At 32.0% G+C, this 24473-nt stretch overlaps 1 protein-coding gene across 4 annotated transcripts in view; it reads right to left on the bottom strand.

Annotated features, from left to right (window-relative positions):
* The window catches only part of VPS13A (vacuolar protein sorting 13 homolog A), a 250011-nt gene that overhangs the window by 149254 nt on the left and 76284 nt on the right, over positions 1-24473 (bottom strand). For all 4 annotated transcript variants that reach the window (XR_014020362.1, XM_081278758.1, XM_081278759.1 and 1 more), the window contains exons 20-29: positions 19259-19395; positions 17225-17357; positions 14595-14712; positions 10676-10814; positions 8602-8686; positions 5174-5328; positions 4599-4755; positions 1216-1295; positions 727-786; positions 370-523 (exon numbers count right to left, since the gene is read on the bottom strand). Coding sequence is in view for 3 of the 4 variants with exons in the window: in XM_081278758.1 (XP_081134884.1) it covers positions 370-523; positions 727-786; positions 1216-1295; positions 4599-4755; positions 5174-5328; positions 8602-8686; positions 10676-10814; positions 14595-14712; positions 17225-17357; positions 19259-19395 (1218 nt within the window). In the remaining variant the exon portion in view is untranslated. The remainder of the gene's footprint in view (positions 1-369; positions 524-726; positions 787-1215; positions 1296-4598; positions 4756-5173; positions 5329-8601; positions 8687-10675; positions 10815-14594; positions 14713-17224; positions 17358-19258; positions 19396-24473) is intronic.

The following is a 24473-nucleotide window of genomic DNA, read 5'->3' as shown; positions in this document are numbered from 1 at the left end:
GAGCTATTTCATTTTTTATTTTGAAATAGGGTCATGGCTAAGTTACCAAGGCTTACATTCCTCTTAATCTAAAATAATGCTATTTAATTATTAAATGCATGAATTTTAATCCAAATCAAATACTTCTACTGTATAATCTTCTGTATAATCAGCTGCATGACAAAAATCTTTTCTTCAGCAGTAATTGGTTTCCTTTGCCTTTAATATTATTTTCTAAAATTAACTCAATAAATCATGAATCCTTTGGATAGTAGTCTATACACCAGAATCCTGAAGTCATTAATATAAGTTAACAATAAGTCCCAGTCCTAAATTTAATGATCTACTTGTTTAAAAAAGAAATTGCAGTTGAATTTTAAAGAAAGATACCCAATTTTTTAATGACATCTCCTTTGTCTTCAGTCTCTGGAACAGACACTGAGGTTGGTTTTTCCACTGATTGTGGAAGGATGTTATTGAGATAACTCATTGTATTCAGAAGTGCTTCAGTATGTAAATGAATATCCAAAGATGAAAAATTCACCTAAAGAACGAAGCTGATTTTAATAACAGGTCAATAAAAATTTGCTTGTGTAGTCTCTATAAGGACTTACGTTTTGTGCTATCAAGGATACAATTTATAATACTGTTTTATCCTCAAGGATTTTATAATGAGAGATAATTTTCATAATACACTTGGACAAAAAAAATACACACAATTAAAAGTAAATTGTTATTCAATCATACCTTAAGCAGTTGTAAAACATTGTTATAGGTACTTTTCAAATCAGGTGCATTATTTTCAGCCTATCAAAAGAGAAAACAAGTCTATTAGCATATCTTAGGAAAATATGTTCACATAATTAATAATAGTCCTAACATGCATTTATATAATTTTCCCGGGGTATGTATGTATACAGTAACTATATATAGATTACAGATTTTAGGTTAAGTATATACATTTATGGAAAAAGGCAAGTGCTTCACAAGAACAAAGCAATTTCCTTACTAGAACAAAAGAAATTTGTTAAGTATGGGCTTCTCCAGCACATAGCACACACAGCAAGTATTCAATACATGTTGCATATTATCATTCTTATTATCAAGACAGGAGTTACTGAGATTACACTAGGACTAAATATTAAACAAACAAAATATTACTAAACTTTCAAAACTTGATATAAAATTTCAGCAGCACACTTAACCTATCAAGCAGATAAAAATGGAACCAGTTACCTTCACATATTCCAATGTTAACAGATCTTCCATTGTGTTATCCAGTGTTGTGACCAAATAAACAGGTTTCTTGTTTTCATCTAAAAATAAAATTTTTAATTATCTATTGGTAGGAAAATTAATTCAAAATAAAGGTAGGGAATATTAATAATAACATAATTGAAAAAGGCTTTTCTGTACCAGTTCTAGTCCTTGGAATATACTTACTCAGTTCCCTTCATTTTTTATATTCTACAAGTGTAATTTTTCCATACAATTTCATTCCCTTCCTTTGTGCCTCAATACTGAAGTCTCAACCTTCCTAACCCTAGACAGTAGGTAAGGTAAGAAAAATTAGCAATCTATTAAATGAAAGGACATGAAGAGACTTATAGCCCCAGGTCATAAAAATCCCTAGAGAAAAGTCATCAATCCTAGAAAACCGAGTTGTTGAGAAGACAGATCAGGAATGTGATGAAAAAGTTTTTATATACAGTTTAGATTAAATTAACTCTATTACCACATAATCTGTTTTAATTATATTATTGCTTCTGCTCAAAATCTGCCATTGTAGGAAAACTACCATAGGAGAGATTTTCATATAATGCCTTTTAAAATCATTACCATCATCATCAAATTACTTATGTCTATTAGAAGTCAATATGTAGAGACTGGGAGAAAAAAAAAACTATATTATTCTTAAGGGAAAAACACCACAAAATCCTCCAAACTTAAAAGGTTATTAGCATATAAACCAGCTTTCTAATGCCGGTGCTAACCACACTTTTACCCCCAAGAAGATCCACACTTTGTTTACACACTTATTAATTCACTGAACAAATATTTATTGATCATCTACCTTTCATGAGAAACTGTGCTATTTGCTCTCTCTCAAGACAACAAGGCCAAATGAGTACAGTGAAAACTGTATGCCCTGTGTTTTATTTTCAAGGGTTTTCTTATCCTTTGCTCTTGAGAAAACAAAAATAAGCTAAAGTGTAAATTAACAACTGTTCTAATACTTCTGGAGCATTACAGAACACTATTGAGCTGGTATACTTTTCTTTCCAATTATCAAAGAAAACTGCTTCTTGGTTACAAAAGAACAAGCATAATAAAATTTTGAATCTGCTACATACGTGATCTTCTTAGTAAGAGATAAGGGCTGTACTACTTAATCTGATTAAAAAATGGGCCACAGATCTTGACAACTCACCAAATAAGGTATATATACAGCAAATAAGTAAATGAAAAATGGTTTCACACCATATGTCACAGAGATATGCAAATTATTACTACGTACCTATTAGAATGACCCAAATCCAGAATTACAATACCACCAAATGTTGGCACTCTTATTTATCACCAGTTGAAATGCATAATGGTACAACCACTTTGGAAAATAGTATGGCAGTTCCTTACTGAACTACATTACACTCTCACCATGTGATTCTATAATTGCAGATTCTGGCATTTACCGAAAGAAAACAAAAACATCTACACAAACACCCAGCAGCTTTATTCATAACTGGAAGAATCTGGAAACAACTAAGAAATCTTTCAGTAGGTGAATGGATTAAATATACCATAACAACCTAGACAATGAAACATTATTCCAGCTTTAAAAAAACGCTATCAAGCCATGAAAAGATATAAAAACAATTTAAATACATATTACTGAATGAAAGAATTCAATCAGAAAAAAGATACATACTATATGATTCCAATTATATGACATGCTTGAAAAGGTATAAATTTGGAGATAATAAAAAGATCAGTGACTGCCACTTGTTATAGGGGAGGGAATGATGAATAAGATGAAGCACAGAAGATTTTTAGCATTGTAAAACTAACCTTTAGATAAATATAATGGTGGATACTTGCTATTATAGTTTTGTCTAAATGCATACATGTATAACATAATGAGTGAACTCTGATGTAAATTATGAACTTTTAATGTAAACTATGGATTAAAAAAACATAAAAGAAGAAATATAAATAGTATCTACCTAAATCCCTAACAAAGAAAACAGGACTATTTTCTTAGATATAACAGATCCATTATGATTCTGGAAAACTTAAAAGTTTTGTGATAGACAGAATACTATTCCCATCAAAAACAAGAAAAACAAGACAAGATTCCTACATTGTGATCTTACGGGATTATATGACAAAATGAACTTGGAAGATGTGATTATAGTTAAATGGAGATTATGTTTGATTATCTGCCTGAGTTAAGAGTGGAAGCAAAAAGTAGAAGAGGATGTTAGAAATAACCCTGTAAGAATCTGATACCCTTTGCTGGGTCTGAGATGTAGGAGGATATAATGCAAGACTGAATAGAAACCTGTAGGCATTAACAACAGCTAACAGGTAACAAGAAAACAAACTTAAATCATGTGCAAATGAATTTAGTCAACAACATAATAAACAGGGAAATGGATCCTCCTCTAGAGCCTCCAAAAAGGAACTCTCACTGACCCCTTAATTTATTTTCTCAGGTCTCTTTTTTTTTTCCTTAATGCTTTATAGTTATACATGATACTGGGGTTCATTCTGACATATTCATAAATCATATAACAGTTTTCTCTGTACAGTAGGACTTACATCAGATTTCTGTCAAGTTCATAGTAAATTGTTACAGCAGTAATAGGAAATTAATTTAGTGTTCCTATATTAAATGTAGCTTTAAGATTTAATCACATTTGATTTTCCTTAATGAAAAAAAATTATCTTCATTTTGTCTCTGGTCTACCCCTTCCTCAGACTACCAAGTGTAAGATGAAAAGCCAAAGACTAATTCTGCTAAGGTTTGGACGTGGTTTGTCTCCCAAGGATTAGTGTGCTGGCGGCTTGGTCCTCAGGGATGTTGTGTTAAGGTGGTCAAACCTTAAAGAGGTAGAGTTTAGTTCGAAATGATAAGGTCATTGGGGACACTGTCCAGAGGAAGCATTAATATAGTTCTTGTGGGATCCCAGTTAGTATCCATTATAGTGAATAGTTACAACAGAGTGAGACTGACCCTTGAATCAGCTTCTGGCTTCCTGTCTCACCAGGTGATCTCCACTACATATGCTCCTGCTGTCATACCACCCACCAAAAGATAATCACCAGAGGCCAAATAAATGCAGCCACTGAAGCTCAGCCTTTCAACTTCCAAATTTATGAGGTAATTAAACTTCTTTTCTATACTTATAACTCAGTCTCAGGTATTTTGTTATATCAATGGAAAATAGACTAGTACAAACACAATATAATAGTAATAGTATAAACACAATATTTCTCCGAGAATATTTGAGCAAATATACTATAAATATTCGAACACTAAAATAATTAAAAGTTCTCTAGCATGTAGTTAAGTAATAAAATTAATTTATTTATTTTTAAGAAATAGAGATTCTTACCTAAGTATTCTGGGCATTTTAAGCAGAACTCTTTCAAAAAGGCACTTGCTTTCAAATCAAATGTTCTAAGTTCAACTTCTGTGCCTAATCCTAAAACATCAATTTCTACCACAGGTAGTTCACAATCTCCCACAAGGTGATAAAATTGAATCAAAACCTGAAGAAGAATGGAAAATTAAATTACTACTATTAAAACAAAAATCACATTTATTTGCATAGTGGCTATATATGGATATATGAAATGTATTTGCACATACACATGATATAAATAATGTACTATGTATTTAAAATTTAGAAGCAATTTTATAATCACCATTCCACATATAATCACCACTCCACTTTTTATAATAATTTTTAAGAAATATGTATTGAAAACCCACAATGTATCATATCCAAACACCTAATTCTTGATTAAAGAAGCTATTCTTCAAACAAAAGAAAGGGGAGGATGAAAGGGAACCACCATACAGAAAATTTACATCATTTAATTGGGATGCAGTACCTATTAGCAATGAGGTTGTAAATGGTAGACATGACAATTTAAAAAACTGTTATTAATTTACCATATCACATACCTCTGCTACTTCAAATCGCATTTTAATCTCAGTCAAATTTACTGAACAATCTTGCTTTTGTAATTTTTTGTGTTGAGAACTTTTAACTCTAACTGGAACTTGAGGAAACTCTCCCAAGGGACTACATGGTGCATCAAAAAATTCTTCTTCTGAGTCTAAATTTCAAGAATATTGTTTCAGTCAATAATAAAAAAATGATCAATTTAATAATAACACTGTAATAAATATTCTGAAATGAAACACTATGGATCTATTTATTTTAAAATTTAATAGAAATCTAAGAATTAAAGTAAATGGAAAAGAATATAAAATTACTTTTGAACAAATAACATTCTTGATTACAAAAAAGTATAGAAAAACTATAAAATGTAATCTTTAAAGATCACCTTATGAAATCATTAGTCTATTTCAAAGTTTCATAAGAATATTTTACAGTAAATGACAACACTCAAGACTTTACATATCATGAATACTCAAAGTAACATGCTAAAATGCTCATTTATCTGAACAGTCTAACAGGACTTAGATATAAACTCTGCAATATTAGCAGCAGAAGACAGGCCCTGAAATTTGAATGAAGCAATCTCCCACCCCATTTGTAGTTTTGTTTTTATGTGATTCCAGTTACCCACAGTCACCCACAGCTCAAAAATATTAAATGAAAAATTCCAAGAATTCCAAAATTTTAAACTGCACGCTATCCTAAGTAGCATTAGAAAATCTTGCACTATTCCACTCCGGATATGAATTATTCCTTTGTCAGTATATTATAGGGGCAAAGAAAGAAGTTTCCCTTCTCTCTGAAAAAGTCTGCAAGTTTGCTGGCATGAACTAATAATAGGAAAAAAAGATACATATATTATTAACATGCACAGGGGAGAATCACAGGATTGTGATAATTGAAACAACCCAAAGAGGTCAGTGAAATACACAATTGGAGGGGTAGTAAATGATTTTAGGTAAATGAATAGACTGAGTGCTCAGATAATGTAAATGATTCTCTTTGGGAATTGAATGGTCCTAAGAGACAGATAATAGCTTATAACAAATTCATTCTAGGTATGGTTATATTCTTTAATTTTCCTTCCGACAGACATTAGTTTAACTAAAGATCATTGTTTTCCATCTTTGGCAGTTCTAATCTTTGTGTGGTATCTTGAAAAAACCTTTTCCAGCATCTACTGCTCTCCAAAGACCTTTAATTTAAAATAGCATACTTTGGGGGCACAATTACCTGGACTCCTTCAGTATTCATACTGCATACAATACCTATCCATTAGTCATTTAGCAACCATTATGATTATCAGATGGACTCTTGTAGAACTGTATTGTATGTGTATAAGTAACCCTTATTTTATTCCATATTGGCCCCAAAGCCCAAGAGTAGTGATGGTAGCAATTCAAACATGCCAGAGAGAAGCCATAAAATGATTCCTTTTAAGTGAAAAGATAAAATACCGTAATTTTTTTTTTTTTAGAAAGAGAGGGGGGAGAGAGGGGGGAGGGAGAGAGAGAGAGAGAATTTTTTAATATTTATTTTTTAGTTCTCGAATTTTTTTTTTTTTAGAAAGAGAGGGGGGAGAGAGGGGGGAGGGAGAGAGAGAGAGAGAATTTTTTAATATTTATTTTTTAGTTCTCGGCGGACACAACATCTTTGTTGGTATGTGGTGCTGAGGATCGAGCCAGGCCAGCGCGCTACCGCCTGAGTCACATCCCCAGCCCCAAATGCGTAATTTTTAAGGAAAGAAAAAACCATATGCTGATGCTGCCAAGATCCACTCCAGGAATGATGACTCTGTGAAACTATGCCAAAAATAAATAAATAAATTCATGCTAGTTTCGCTGTCATACTGTTAGTTATACTCATCATGCAGTATCAAGTACTTAACTAAGGTGAAAAGCACACTGAACTTAATCACAGATTACACACACACACACACACAGTATTAATAGAATTTGGCACTATCTGTGATTTCAGACATCCAATAGGAGTATTAGAATATATCTTCCATGGATAAAGGGAGATTACTATTCACTGTTAAACTACTACACATTATACAACTATTTAACTATTTCTTTCTCTCTCTCTCTCTCTCTCTCTCTCTCTCTCTCTCTCTCTCTCTCTCTCTCTCTCTCTCCCCTCCCTCCTTTCATCCCTCCCTCCCTCCATGTATTTAGATATCCCCCTGGCCAAGAAGAAACATTTAAAAAGATCAAAATCATGAAAAACATTCAACCACTGATAAAACTATAAAGAGCTCTAAAGGAACCTAAAATAATCTGAAACATATCCCTAACAACCTAAAATTGAGGTTAAGAAAGAGTACATGACCTCACTCAATTTCCTCTCTGGTCACCACACAAAAAAATGCATTCCTTAGAAAATGGGATAAAGATGGCACTTTTAAAACATTCAACATTTAGCCTTTTTTAATCTTAAAAATAGATAACAGTTTTTTTCCAGTGTGGTCATAAAAAAAAGTAGATATTAGAATATTTATAATATTTTCATGTTAATTTGGATATTAAAACTTGATTTTTTCTTCACTTAAAAAACTATATAAAGTTTTTCCTATAGCAAGTTCTCAAAATAACTACCACATTACAAATTAGACATCTACATAGTATTGTGGAGTTTTTTTAATCCCAAGTTCAATAAACATTATTCACTTACTAGTGATTCTTGGCATTACAAATTCAACTTATACCAAAAAAAAAAAAAAAAAAAAGAAGAGAAAAAGAAAAATCCTATTACAAAAGCAACTTTAAGGAATATCCAAATTGTATTATTTTAGTGAAAATGTCTTCATAATATAAAAATATCTGTAACTGCCTTTTTTTTTATATGACTATTCCATTTCTTTTTGACAAAGGGGTCATATTGAGTTCATTACTTTGAGAAACAACATACACAGAGCAGCTCTAAAGACACAGCATAAGTTTCCCTTTTATAAGGAATATTAAAATTTATAAAGGAATTATACCTTTGTAAGGATGTCTCCTTCTCTATACCAGAAAAATAACTCTTAATCATGAGAAATTCTTATCAAAGGGGAAGATGCTGCCTTTATTCAACATAATGAATCTTATCCTTATATACCATATCTCTCCTGGTTACCTTTCTGAAAGTTCCCTCCCCAAGCATAGCAGCCCCAAACTCCTTTGTTTAACACAAATTGGTATATAAGCCCAAATTTTAATTGCCCTTTGAGTTACTAATCTCTAATGTCGCCAATGTAAAAATGAGATGTAAATGTTAATAAATTTATTAGTTTTCTCTTATAATTTTTTTTACAGAAAACCTAGGTTAAAAGCAAAAAATATTTAACCTCCTCTAAATCTCATATGAGGAAAATATGCTTCAAATAAAAATTATTTTAATAATATATGTATAATAACAAAAAATTCCTTAAGCAATCTCATTTTACCATCCTCAGTAATACGTGGAAGTTCCAAGACAGGAATTATTTTCTGTGAAATATGTGACGGTCCTAAACCAGTATATGCTTGAACCTGCAGGGAGGAAACAAAACAATTCGCTGTCAAGTAGCACAATAACTTTTTATTCAAAATTATCAACTTGGACAAGACACTCAATTTGAAAGATCTGAGAAGAAATAAAGCCTAAATTAGGAAGGTACATTATACAATGTAGATTTTAAAGTAGTTTTATAATTTTAATGTTACTTATTATTATTCTCATTTAATATAATATTTAGTGTAACTCTTTCTAAACTATAGAAAAGGGGATTATTACATATATTTTCCTGAAACTTCCTTCTTTTACAAAATAATCTAAATTTTAATTGTACCAACAGTTCACCAATTTTCACTGCTAAATTGTATTTCACTGATGAATAAACGAACATTTACTTATTTGTCCACCACTCTTGCTCAAAAATCTTTACATATTTTTGCTTTTATTAACAGAATCACCATAAGCTTCCTTGAAGACTTTCGGAAGACTTTTGCAAAGAGAATTTTATGGCTACCTTATGAAGCCCTATCAAACTATTCTCATGAGTTTTTAAACAGATTACATTAAGATCATCTCAACAGATAAAGAAAAGTCATTGCAATATCTATCCAAATAAATGTTCAACCAACTAGGAAGAATAATTTCTCAATCTAGTGAAAGAATGACTAAAAGAAAAACATTATTTTATCATATTTAATAAGGAAAGCCTAAACACAGCCTTGTCCCATGGGTCCTGGTTACAGCAGCCTCACTCACTGATATTCCAAAGGAGATAGCCCCACTTGTCCAAACATACACCCTCTGAAGAAATTATCAAAGAAAAATATGATTGGATATTTTCTTTCTAAAATTATCTTGGAATGAGAAAACATATATAATACGAAACCCAGAAATCATAAAGGGAAATAAAAACCTACTAATTTTGACTGTATTTTTTTTAAAAAGGAGGACTGGGGATGTGGCTCAGTGATACAGCACTTGTGCAGCATGAACAAGGCCCTGGGTTCAATCCCTAGCACTGACAGAAGTATAGACAGAGAAAAACAGATATGTTTTATATGGTTTAAAAAATGTATCTGTGTCACAAAAAACAAACAACAAAATGGAAAAGTAATTTTGAGTGACAAACTACAGTCTAATAAAAAATGTACACTAAACATGAATCAGTGTTTCCAGAAAGAAATTCAAAGTCAGTTAAACTTAGGAAATATGTTCTATCTTACTAATAAGGAAATGAAAATCAAAACAAAAGAACACTTTTTCACTTAGAAAAAAATGTTAATGATTGCTGATATTCAAGATTAATGCAAGCAAAGAAAAAGACATTCATCATTCACTGTTAGCAGTATCAAAAATTAAAAGTCAATTTAGAAAGGAAATTTGGCAAAATTCATCAAAATTTAAAATTCACACAGTATTTTACTAAAAAATCCCACTTGTAGGAATTCATCCTATGGATAAAAGTAAAACCAAATATATATACAAGAAAGTTCAAGGCAGCACTTTCCAAAATTGTAAATACATATAACAATACAAATGAATATCCACCAAAACTGAACATATTACGTAAAAGATGGCGTATCTATATAATTCAATATTATATGACCATGAAAAAGGTGCTAACATGAAAATATCTCTTAAGATATGTAAAATATATAATAATAATGGTAACAATAAGAATAATGATCACATTTATTTAAATTGTATGAATATAAGATTATACAAACATGTGTTTGTGTGTGTATGCACACTAGGATATGCCATGAACACTTTCTGAAAAACTAGACAAACAAGGATTAATAGTATTACCATTAGGGAGAAGGATTGGAGGCTACCAAAGTGAGGACAAATAGATTTTATAACTTCCTTAACTATTTGTACTTTTTACCACTTCATCAACATTTTAAAATGTCTATTTTCCAAACGAAATGTAAATTGTTTATCTGAAATTCCTATAGTAGTTTCAAATACTATTAGTGAGCTTTCTTTTTCATTCAATCTTTTGTTAATTCTGAAAACATTACCTGAATTGATTTGACAGGGGCAGATACATCAGTTGTAAATATAGGTTTTGGAATGCTTTCTACCAATTCCATAATCCCTTGCAGTTTTTTATCAGAGATTCGTAAAGAAACAAGAGGTAATTCTCCAGAAACCTTGAATCTGTTTTAAAAAGATAACAATGATTATAGAGGATCTTTCATTCTGATTTAAGTACACTAATTAAAAAGAAGAATATATTCCTCAAATTATACAAATATAATGAAATGTGATTTAAAGTACTACAAATCACTAATTTCTGTCTTAGCTTATTAACTGGTCTCATTAGATGGGATAACTTATTTCCTAACATTATTTCACTTATTTCCTCTCTACTATTTACTAAATAAATAAAAATGTACTATTTACTTAGTAAATAAAAATTTACTAAGTAAATAGTAGAGAGGAAATAAATGAAATAATGTTTTCCTCTCTACTATTTATTTCCTCTCTACTATTTATTTCCTCTCTACTATTTACGAAGTATAGATGGCAATTTCTATTTATCACATGTTTATTATGTGACAGATATTTAAGGAAGTGTTTTGTATATTATCATAAGTAGGTCTCAATTTATGAGGTATATAAACTATTTTTATTCCCTATTGATTGTAAGTTCCCATATGGTTCCTATGAAGAAACTACGGCAAGTTCAGATAACACATCAATGAGATCAGATATCTAAAACCACGACTCAAAACCAGAGTTGAGAATCTTATTAGGCTTTTAATGGCCTAGGCAGTGTACTTTGCTTACAGATACAAGACATAGAATTTAAAAAGAGACAGACCTCAAGGGAAAGTTTTCATGCACAATTTTGATCCCTGTATTTTTCTCTAAAACTTACCTTTCTGAATTATGCATAGTGACTGCTAAAGTTTCTTTCTGAAATATATATCTTGAGTTTCTTCAAAAATTTAAAAGATTTCTTTGACTTCAGTAATATATATATTATATATATATAAAATCAATTCCATTCATCCTAGTAAAACTTAGTTACATATTATGGATCAGTCCAACTGATGCATCTAAAGTCTTTACTTTCTTAAAATATTCAATTTGTACAATCTCAAGATGCTAGATGTGGGGCTGGGGTTATGACTCAGTGATGCAATGCTTGCCTTGCACCTGTGAGGCACTGGGTTCAAGCCTCAGCACCACAAAAAAATAAATCTATAGGACTGGGACAGCAGCTCAGTGGTAGAGCCCCTGTCTCTCACGTGTGAGGCACTGGGTTCAATGCTAGGTGCCAAAGTTCTACCTACCAAATAACAGGGTTCCTTTTATGTACCTTAAAATTTATTCAGTTCAAACTTCAAAGAAAGGTTGCTGACACTTGTAGAGTATCAGGATTTTACATAATAATCATATCATTCGATGTTACTCAAGAGCTTACAAATAAAACCCAAATAACTTCTGACATTTCACCTTTTTAAACCATTGGTATTTTGGGACTGTGATTATGTTTGATATTTTAATCAGATATTTTTAATCCTATTATGCTAATCTATTCCCCATATCAAGGATATAATATTCTCTCTAATCATATACTGACAGAGCAAGTCCAAAGCAAGATAAGTTTCCCTTTTCTTCCCTCAATCTCCTCCTTTCTTTTTTCTGGTACCCTATAATATCCAGGATTTACCAAGAAAAAACAAAAGTAAATTATCCCAGAAAAAAATAAATTTAAATTCTTACGCTGACAAAAGGAAATTATATACATATTTGCTCTTTATCACAGACTGAAAATTTTTACAAATAAATAGACAGGGGGACATCTGGGAAGTAATGAAAGAATTTAAGCTTTACCTCTAAAATCAAATCATACCTAAAGCTGAAATATGAAAAGCAAGAGAACATATGGAATGGCTGTCTTTCCTTCTCTCACTTAACCAAAATTCCAGGTATTCCTGTACCTCAAGTTAAAACACACTTTGATTTATATAAGAGAAGGAAGCCTAGAAGAACAAGATTTAGGACTCTGGACAATGTCTACTAACAAAAAGAGGCACTATAAGTTAAAAGTCAAAAAACAAAAAGTTTGAGAATGGTCAGAGAATGCTTCTTGGGGTAGATGGTATCTCAAATCCCAAAAGAGGACTAAAATTAAGCAAAAAAAAAAAAAAAGAAAGAAAGAAAGAAAGAAAGAAGGAAAGAGAGAAGTAGGAAAAAATGGTGAGAGGAGGGGATGAGTCTCTTAGGTCTCCCCTTTAAGTAAAAACAAGGTCCGCACCACATACCATATGGAAAAGATCAGGATAACCCGAATCCCCTGTATTCTTCCTATACTTAATAAAGCACAAACATTTGAGCATTCTTTTGCTAACTTACTAGTAACAATTATTCTGAAACTGTTTGGTAGGTTGTTAGATGAGTCTTTGATAAAATTTTAAAATAGTTCTGGCCAAGGAGGAATGCATGCAAAAAAAGAAAAATGATGCTGATATGAAGAAGAGATGAAATAGCCTACTATAATATAAAACTATTTAAGGAAAAAACTAGCTAAATGGTCTGGTCTAGTTCAACAGACTTTTCTACTTTGAGTCTTGGGCTCAAGCTTCAGTTAATAATAAATTATAAAGATCACAGTAAAGATGAATACATGAACAAACAAATATTATTATAATTTTAGTTTATAATTCCAATTTTATAATATTCTATAGGATTTAAAAGACAATTGCATAAAAATAACTCTAAATCTATGCTAATAGGTACAGAGTACATAACATTTTAAATTGTGCCATCAATAACAAACTGAAGGGGATGGAACTGGAAACTTTTTTTTCATACAACTGAAATTAAATTGGTATAAATTTTAGTCAGATTGTAATAACTTTAGGATATTATATGTCATCTCCATGGTAACCTCAAAGAAAGTATCTATAAAACATACAAAAAATAGAAATGAGGTGAGATTAAAAACATTTCACAACAAATATCAACTAAACATAAAGGCAATAATACACGAAATGAGAAAGAAAACAAGCTATAACAAAGGGCTTACCAACAAAAGTAAATTATCCCCCATCAGTATTTACTTTACATATAAATGTTCTCAACTTCCCAAAAGATATAAAGTTGACAGAATTAATAAAACAATTAAGATCCATCTGTATGCTATGTATAAGAGACTCTAGGTCCAGAAAAAACATAGGTCAAAAGTGAAGGAATTCAAAAGACATTCCATACAGATAATCATCCAATGAAAAAAGGATTAATTATAATAAATCAAAACAGATTACAAGTCAAACAAAGGACAAAGAGGGACATTTATATAATGAAATTTGTGAGTCATGTCAACAAAAAGATATAAAAATTATAAAATATATACACCAGCCATCAGAGCTCAAAAATATATAATCAAACATTGATAGAATTAACAAGGAGAAATAGACAGCTCTCTAATAATATTAGGAGACTTCAAAATCCCATTTACAATAATGGACAGAACAATCAGACAATAAGCCAGATCAATAAAAAAAAGTAGAGGACTAAACTCTATTGGCCATACACTTCATGAATGAAATTTGAACCCTTTATACTAACTTAAGTAATCCAGATAAAAAAGGTAAAATATTTGATGACTTCACTTATAGCCAAATTCATAAGACAAAATAGAATGTCAGTTGTCAGGGGCTGAGGTCAGGAAAGAGCAGAATGGGGCATTATTATTTAATGGGTATTTACATTCAGTCTAGAAAATGATAAAGTTCTAGAGACAGATGGTAGGTAATGGTGGTATGAAGGAACTTAAGGCTTACCAACAAAAGTAAGCTATCCACTTAAAAATAGTTTAACCATATGTTTTATCACACACACAAAAAAAGAATCAATAAAAATGGTATTTCCTTAACTAAAGAAACACTGAGAAATTCCACAGTGCATAAAACAGTTCATACATACTTGGGCATCTTTATATCCATGAAAACCATAGCCTTAGAGAGTTCCACATTGAAGTGCATGGGCACCAAAATATGCTGTGTAGATACATTGAGTTTTCGTGCTTCTTTCCAATTATCACCTAATTACAGAAAACAGTTCATATTTAATCTTGAAATAATCTGAATAACATAGTAAACCTAAAATTACCATAGGTAATATATAAACTTTAATTCTCCCCATGGTTTACAATTATCCCATTTTATAAAGCTGAGGCACAGAACTTATAAATTTTCTAAAGTCAATAGGCTAGTAATAAATCTGAAATTCATATCCAATTCTATAAACATGACCCTCTAGCTATGCTCACTACAATGTTACAAGCTTTAATTTTCAATAAGGGAATAATTAAATGCCTAAAAAAATCACAAATACCTCCACACATTAACATTACAAAAGCAAATCCAATCTCTTATATTCACACACTGCATGAGAAAATATCCCATAACATTCTCAGGTATACACAATCAACAGGCAAATTCTTTTCCCTTTTATCACTTTTTTGCTTTCTTTTTTTTCTTCACAAAACTTTCTTTTAGGTTCTACTAGAAAAAAAAATACTTATTCTTTTTAAAAAGCAGAAGTTTAAAGTAAATCTACTATATATTCATTGACAATCACCATAAAGCTAGATATTGTACCCCAGAATTACATGGGTATAAGGCCATAATGGAAAAAAAGGTAAATTTATTTAATAGTAACTAATAAATGTTACCATTTACTCAAGATTTATAACTAGCATTGTTGTAGGTAATATATAAACTTTAATTCTCCTCACGGTTTAAAATTATCCCATTTTATAAAACTGAGGCTCAGAGCTTCCAAAATTTCCTAAAGTCAAGGGGCTAATAATAAATCTGAAATTCATACCCAGGTCTACAAACATGACCCTCAGGCTATGCTCACTGCAGTGTTACAGCCTTAATTTTCAGTAAGGGAACAATTAAATAACTTACAGAATAGCCTTAGAACACAACACAGCCAATAAAAATCATAAATTCCAGTGACCAAAAATTATTTGTAAAGTAAAAGAATTATTTGGATTTTAAAAACTATATAAAGCTGCCTTAAAAATCACAAATACCTACACACATTAACATTACACAGCATATCCAATACATTCGTGGACACATATGTTGTTAAAAACACTAAAAGAGGGGCTAGAGTTGTGGCTCAGTGGTAGAGTGCTCACCTAGCATGCACAAGGCACCGGGTTCAATCCTCAGCACCACATAAATGTAAACTAAATATATTGTATCCATCTAAAGCTTAACAATAAATATTTTTAAAAAAAAACACTAAAACTACCAACAGAGCTCATGTCTAAGCAATAAGACAAAGGATGGTTCTTTTTGTTTTCTGAATCATCCAGATTTTCTAAAGCAGACATTTATAATCAGAAAGAAAACTTTAAAATTTTATTTAGGGCTAGGGGTGTAGTTTGAAGGTGGAATATTTGTCTAGCATTCCTAAGACTCAACATTCCCAGCCCTACACACACACACAAATAAGACGAATGTGATCTCAATGCATTTTCACACGAACTACCTCATTTGCACCTAATTACTCTATAAGTCAGATAAACTTCTTATCTTGAAAAACCAGCCAAGGAAATGTTACACTCATGGAGATAAGTAGTAAAATGTATAATTTTTAAAATTCTTCCACCAGTATTGAGATAGATAAAAATGTGATATTTAGAAGCATATATTTCAGAATTTTTCAAGGGATTCTATGACAATTATATAAAGTTAACACCATATCAAAAAAAATGTTCAAAAAAGGGATTCAATTATTTGAGAACAATTAATCAAAAAGAATTTCAATAATCTTCACAGTAATAATGGATTTTTAAAATTTTAACCATTTTAGTATCTTAAATATTAAGTATGGCTCACAGACTTTAAAAACCTATGACCAAAATGTCCATTCAAACATACCAAATGCCATAATTTATTCTCTGAAAAAGCATTTATACACTTTTGACTTTGTTGTCAAATAAATTTCTAGTTGTCTTCATCTAAAAAATGAACTTGACCACTGATGCATGACTGTATACCACAATGATTGGGATACAGATGCCCAGGAGAGTGAACCTCCTCAGGCTTTGTTTGGCTATCTATAGTCTAGGCTATCAGAGACTCCAGATTAGTTGCCTCTAGCTTTGAGAAGCCTCTTTGCCTCTTCTGGTTATCCAACTGTGAACACAAATATCATCAACAGGGTTAAGAGTGAGTCTCAGTGGTAGAGTTCTAGACTACCATTTGCAAAACTCTGCGCTCAATCCCCAATACCGCAAGAAAAAATAAATTTAAAATTTAAAAAATAAATATGTGTACATAAAAAATATGTACACATATCATTAGTAATATGTGCCAATCTTTGGTCCAAGGTTAGAAATTCTGATATGGATCAGGATTTCTCAACCTTGGCACTAATGACATTTGTTGCTGGAGGCTGCCCTGAACACCTTTAGGCAATATATACTATTGCTTTTAATTCAAAAATTATGAAGAATGTCTTTAGACAAAGTATCTAAAAACCTAATTAAATTACTTTCAGCAAAATCAATCAATAATGCATTTTATACTTACCCACTCTACTATAAAGTAGTTGTATGCTTGTAAGGTTAATATCAAAGGAATCATAAGCTCTTTGCATAATTTCTTCAAGGTTGGGCCCACCTTGTTTCACATCTGGTAATTCCGAACGAATTTTACTTGCCACCTTGAAGTTAATTTTAAAAGTTTAGACTATGCAAAATATTTCAAAATATAAGTATAAAGTTTTTATCTTTCAGACCTATAATGTAAAAATTTAATAGGAAAAGAAACTCACATGCAGACACATATTGTAATGCTATTAGAAAAGTCATTATTCTTAAGACATATAATGAGAAGGACAGGACATAAGGTAAATTTTTACATGTAAAGTTATATTTCCCATTACTTATATTAAAAGAGGAAAACCAAGACAGTACTAGAAATTATACATCTACAAATACTTAAAATCTGATAAGACTCCTCACTGAGAGCCAGATCAACCAAGAGATAAATTTAGCTTATAAAACGTTTCCATTGTACAAAGACAGATATTTAGATAGTTTTATAGCAATAAGAGTCTAGGATTTAATATTAGGATGGTAAAATTTAAGACCCAACTTTGCCATTTATGTGACTCCAAAGATGTTATACTGTATTCTCCCTTTTCTTGACATGGGATTCTTTTCACTTAACATTCCAGGAATCGCTCAAAGATCTTATTCTTTCACTCACTGATGAATAAATAAATAGGTATAGATAGATATCTGTGTGTGTACATATTTAAACAAACACACACATATACACAGTTTTTCTTCTGTTTATATATCTCATGTGAAATAAACAGTCAAAAAGTATTAACTTTGAAATGTAATGAATTTTGGGTAACAGATTAAGTGAATTACCAAATGTCACAAAACTATATACTTAACTCCTGACCTTATGCTCTTCCCACTGCACCATATTGTCCTTGAAACAATTGAATAACCAAATTCAAATGTGAATAATTAGCTGTATAAGCTTATTATAAATATAAAGCCAGTGAATGTCTACATATGTTCCCAGTGCAGAGTATAATCAATCAATAAAAGAAAACGCCAATATTAAGGAAAGGCACATACTTGTTAGGTAGCCAAAAGAAATCAATTCTAACATTTTTCATCTCTCTTAGACCTTTAAATTGTTACTGGTATTTCTCTATCCTTAATGATTTAGAGCAGGGCTGTTTAATAGAACTTTTATGTTGTTCAACACAACAGCCACTGGCCACTTCTGACTTCAAAACTCTTAAATATGACTAATATGTCACTAAGGAACTGAATTTTTGTTTAATTTTAACTTAATCAAATGTATCTAATGGGTAGCACAGCACAGATCTCAAAAGTCAAAAATAGGGGCTGGGGATGTGGCTCAAGCGGTAGCACGATCGCCTGGCATGCGTGAGGCCCGGGTTCGATCTTCAGCACCACATACAAACCAAGATGTTGTGTCCGCCGGTAACTAAAAAATAAATATTAAAATTCTCTGTGTGTCTCTCTCTCTCTCTTTAAAAAAAAAAGTCAAAAATAATTGTTCTTTACTTACTATTTGAGAAGAAAAAAGTTCATAATTGGAAGAAAAAGAAAATAACTTTGGTAAATAGATAACCATCTCTCAATTTTAAATCATTTGATACAATTAAAATGTCAATATTTATATATAATTAAAATATCAGTATTATACACAAAAATTTCAAAAGAATAAAGATATATTTGATTATCTCCAGAATTCCCTCTATTTTACTTTAATTAATCAAGTAAAGATTAAACAGAAAAGGAAATAAACTTTTCAAGTACAACTCAAATTCTACAAATATAATTTTTCAGTGTACTCCTGCCCTTAAGAGTTCAATTGGTTATTTTTCTTTTAGAAGGAGGGCGGGAACACCTAATTAAATGACACTGCACTTTCTTTACCAGAAAGGAAGATTTCTCAAATACTAGTATCTACCACAAATCTAAAAATCAGTAAGCCAATCAAACAGCCTAAAAAAAAAGATTCATAATACCCTAAATGCCATATCATGAATCAAATATTACTATTATGTACCTTTAGATGACCAAGATCCAAAAGTAGTAGATTAGATGTAGGAGTAAAAATTCCATCTTGTGGGACAATAATGTATGAAGCCTTCAAGTTAATTCTGAGGTCAAGAACTTTCTGTGTTTCAATAATATACAAAAGACCTGTAGAAAATTTAAATCTTTGAAATGAATACTTCTCAGAAATTACTTAAAAAATACGGTGTCACTAAACATAAAAATTTATAGCATAATCTTAAAATAATATGAAAGTAGTACTGATTTTAAAATAATCTTGAGCAAAATATTTCCAAAATAAATGCAAATTATTTGTTGGTTAATGTATACACCAATTAAATCTGAGTATAAAATAAGAGCAATTTCAAAAAAAAAGAAAATGGTTTTTAGCCCACACAGTCAATTTGGCTAAAACTGGAGAGAAAGATACTGACCTAAAAAAAAAAAAAAATTAAGTGATATGAAACATTTTTTCACGGTTACTATTAGAATCTGTATGCAGTCATTCCAACTCATAAATTTAATACAGTTAAACAATGGTACTTGATCTTGATGATTTTACTCTGAAAGGATGAAAACTGCTGGATCATTAAATCATCTTTAATAAAATCATATGTAAACCAGAAAAGGCAACAAACCAGGATTCCACATTCCTTAGATATTGTTCAAAAAATTTTAATTCACTCACTTGCATGTGATTAGTAAGCCAAATTAATCTACTTTAGTGCTGGAGTCCAGCATCAGCTTTTTTTTTTAATTTAATCTTTATTTATTTGTTGTTGACTTGTATTTATGTGATGCTGATTATCGAACCCAGAGCCTCACCCATCCTAGGCAGGTGCACTACCACTGGGCCACAATCCCAGCCCCAGCATCAAATTTAAATCAAATAAATTATTAATGACTCCATCAGAGAGGAACCCCTCCTTTACATAAATAAATTCTTTAAAAAGCCATCAAATCTGTTTTAGTGAAAAAAAAAACAGATGTTTTGATTTATAAAATTTCAAGAGATCTGCTACCTAAATAGAAAGGCACCTTACTTCACAATGACAAGAAGGAAGGCAGGGAAGAAAACTATCACAAAAATGATTGTGAGGACTAAGTATTTTCAATGTGAATTATAAATAAGAAACTAAACTATTATAATAAGAAAACAAACCCTCATACTGCAGTCAATAATATCTATAGTTTAACTGAACATTTTTTTTTCAGAACAGGACCATGGTTAGACCAAGCTCATAAGAGTATTAAATGAGAAGAGCAGGTATTAATTTAAAAACCTTGCATTAATTTAACCTTGTATTAATTTAAAAGAAGAGATTCAGAAAATTCAGTATTTGAACAGTTCATGATATTCCTATTTGGAACTACAATGACTCCTATAATAGTACTTTTTTCTTCAAAGGACAAATCCCCAAAAGAACCTATTCCATGTTTAGTGACTCAATGTTAATACACTATTACGAAGGATTATTAGTAAAGTGACATAAATGTAAGAAGATCAGTATATTTTAATAAAAACCTTAAAATTAAAATATTCATTGAGAAATACATGTTCAAATTGAATAAGTCAATAACTTTAAATGTACTTATTATATAAGATAAAATTATAAGTAGATATGTAAGATATAATATACTTATAAAGAAATGTAAAGTTTACACTTGTACATTGCTGGTGGGACTGCAAATTGGTGCAGCCAATTTGGAAAGCAGTATGGAGATTTCTTGGAAAGCTGGGAATGGAACCACCATTTGACCCAGCTATTCCCCTTCTCGGTCTATTCCCTAAAGACCTAAAAAGAGCATGCTACAGGGACACTGCTACTTCGATGTTCATAGCAGCACAATTCACAACAGCAAGACTGTGGAACCACTGTAGATGCCCTTCAATAGACTAATGGAAAAAAAAAAATGTGGCATTTATACACAATGGAGTATTACTCTGCATTAAAAAATGACAAAATCATAGAATTTGGAGGGAAATGGATGGCATTAGAACAGATTATGCTAAGTGAAGCTAGCCAATCCCTAAAAAACAAATGCCAAATGTTTTCTTTGATATAAGAAGAGTAACTAAGAACAGAGTTGGGAGGAAGAGCATGAGAAGAAGATTAACATTAAACAGGGGTGAGAGGTGGGAGGGAAAAGGAAAGAGAAGGGAAATTGCATGGAAATGGAAGGAGACCCTCATGGTTATACAAAATTACACACAAGAGGAAGTGAGGGGAAAGGGGGAAAAAACAAGGGGGAGAAATGAATTACAGTAGAGGGGGTAGAGAGAGAAGATGGGAGGGGAGGGGATGGGGGATAGTAGAGGATAGGAAAGGCAGCAGAATACAACAGACACTAGTATAGCAATATGTAAAACAGTGGATGTGTAACTGATGTGATGCTGCAATCTGTATACAGGGTAAAAATGGGATTTCATAACCCACTTGAATCAAAGTGTGAAATATGATATGTCAAGAACTATGTAATGTTTTGAACAACCAACAATAAAAATTAAAGGGAAAAAAAAAGAAATGTAAAGTTTAAAAACATATATGAAGTGTCAAGTGCCAGCATATGATAAATTTGATAAACAAGCTAAGGGAGAAAGTGAATTAAATAAAAAATAATTTAAATATACACTTTTATATAATAATAGAAAATAGCCTAAGATCATAGTCTGGACCAGTTCTTATTCGAAATATGATAAATTAATAACAAAACTATCATTTTCAAGGAATTCCAAAGGCCTTGCCTAGGCTGAACCAAGCAATACTCTGGGGGTAAAGGGGACTATTGACATCTCCAATAACCTAAACAAAGCAGATTCAAACGAAATCTCTTAAAATGAGGATGAAAAGTAAAGTCAAAAACAGAAATGAATACAGACTGACAGATCATCAAATTCTGACAATCATCCCATAAGCTTAGAACTTAAAACACAGAACTGACTAAAACACAGTTGCTCAAACCATTCCCACCGCCATGATCTGGATTGAAACACAGATTGTACAATTTACTCAAGTTTATTTGCTGAGTAAGTCATAAGAAGTACCCAAAAGGGACAGTCTGACCCTCAAAATCCTCCAGATTCTACCTGTTAAAGCATATTTCTCTATCTTCATCTCTAGGCTAATGGTTCCTCAACTCAAATTATCTGTGTATTCCTCCTGCCTCTACAAATCTATGCCCTATACTCCCTGGAAGTCCTATGCCTCACTTTCAATGAATTGTTTCTTTTTTTTCCCCCTAAACATTTTTTTATTTGTTCTCTTTTAGTTATACATGACAGTAGAATGAATTTTGACATATCATATATACATGGAATATAACTTCCCATTTTTGTGGTTGTACATGATGTGGAGTTCCACTGGTCATATATTCATATAGGAAACACAGGAAATTTTTGTCCAGTTCATCAGTTGTATTTCCCATTCCCATACCCTCTTCCTTCCCCCCACACCACCCTGGCCAATCTGGTGTCAATGAATCCTTTCTTAATGTTACGACACAATGATCTTTTTCCCTATGTTACTTTCAATGAAAAGGAAGAAGGAAAATTTTATTTTAAATGTTAAACCTACTTATGTCTCACCCCTATTTCTCATATTTATAATAAAATCCTCTGCTTAATTCTCCATCATTGTTTTGCATAATTGAGATTGTGCCTCTTTAACATCGTTCCACTCTCCGCCTCACATTCACTACATTAGAACCAGCTTTCTGCACTTCGAAATTCTTTTCTAAGTTACTATCCAAATTTGATGACTGCCTCTTATCCTCTTGTTGAGAGCCACAGCCGAAGGGGCCCCAGCAAACTTTCAGACTGCCAGCTGATGACTGGCTCACAGCGGCCCCAGCAACTTCTAGCTGATTGGCTCCTCTGTGGTGATGCTCATTAGGCTGTTTCCCAGCCCTTTCAGACTACAGAGCTGCTCATTGGGGGACTTTTCTGGCTCCGCCCACGCGACCCAGCCAATCGGCCTCAAGAGCAGGAGGAGTGGGGGAGGGCAAGAGACTTGTGGGAAGCCGGTGGTGGCAGTTGGGCTCTGAGGGTTTTTCCTGAGGAGCTGTTTTGTTTGGCATTTGTAGTTCTAAAAATAAAGTTCGTTTCTTTTGACAAGTGGCTCCTGAATTGTGCCCAGCCAGACTGTGGCATCCTCTAAGAGAACTGAATCTTGTATCAATTTTTCAAAGGGATCTCTGGTACAATTACCAAAACTAAATTAGGACATCCATCATTCTCATTTCCTTCATAACATCTGGTCCTATTATCAATTTATTTCCTCAACTCCAAATTCACCCTTTTGCCTGCTCTATGAAACTGGACCTGAGCCCTTTCAATGCTTTTCTTTTACCAACAAGCACTGAAGATAAGATAGAATAAAGGAAGACTATAAAAAGAAAGGATATTACTTCCTGATTTTAGTGCAACCCCTCAGCAAGATGCTGCAACAATGCAGCTTTCTCCAACACTAAGCACAGGTAGCACATAAGGGACAACAGTACCCAATAGCCAGCATCTTTCTTTAGAATCATTCTCCTCAGGTGTTTTCAGGGCAGAATGTATGTAAGGGGATGCCTGAACACCTTTCCCTATCACCTAAGGAAGGATTTCTAGAACATTTCAGAAGCAGGTTTTCAGCAAGTTTGTTAGCATGGCACCATAATGGCTTCTCCAATATCCTATGAGTCATAGCTGTGCCTTCCTCCAGTAAGGTCTAAATGTCAACCCTTGGAGAACAGAGGGATAACTTCCTGGGGAAAATTACTTCAATCCTATAAACCCTATAACTACCCTTCTTATATTCTTCAAAGTCGGTCTTTGGAGAAGGGTCACTGGAGACGGTAATGCCCTCCATGCTTACAAGAGAAGTCACATATGGACCCATATGTGACTGACCCATCCTGGCAGATGGCACCACTGGTAGAGGAAAGCTAAAGGAGCCAAGAGGCTTAACACACATCCCCAAGGAATCTCAGCTGACTCTTAAGAGTAGATAGGAACAAGGTGGTTTTGACCAACTTGGTCTTAAACACCTAGCAAAACAGTATAGCCTAAACACAGTCCTTCAGGGACATTTAAAGGAAAAAGATGTGTTGTTGTTGTTGTTTTAAATGTAATTTAAAATGTACACTTGGGTCAACTCTACCAAAAGTAAGTAAAGTTGGAGACTATAAAGGAAAGGTTCCTGTGCGGGAGTGCCTAATAATAATGATCATAAATAGAGTTT

Source organism: Spermophilus citellus (assembly GCF_964194105.1).
Source record: "Spermophilus citellus genome assembly, chromosome: 2".
NCBI classification, from domain to species: domain Eukaryota; kingdom Metazoa; phylum Chordata; class Mammalia; order Rodentia; family Sciuridae; genus Spermophilus; species Spermophilus citellus.
Note: the sequence above shows the minus strand (reverse complement) of the source record. Positions and strands in the feature narration are given on the sequence as shown.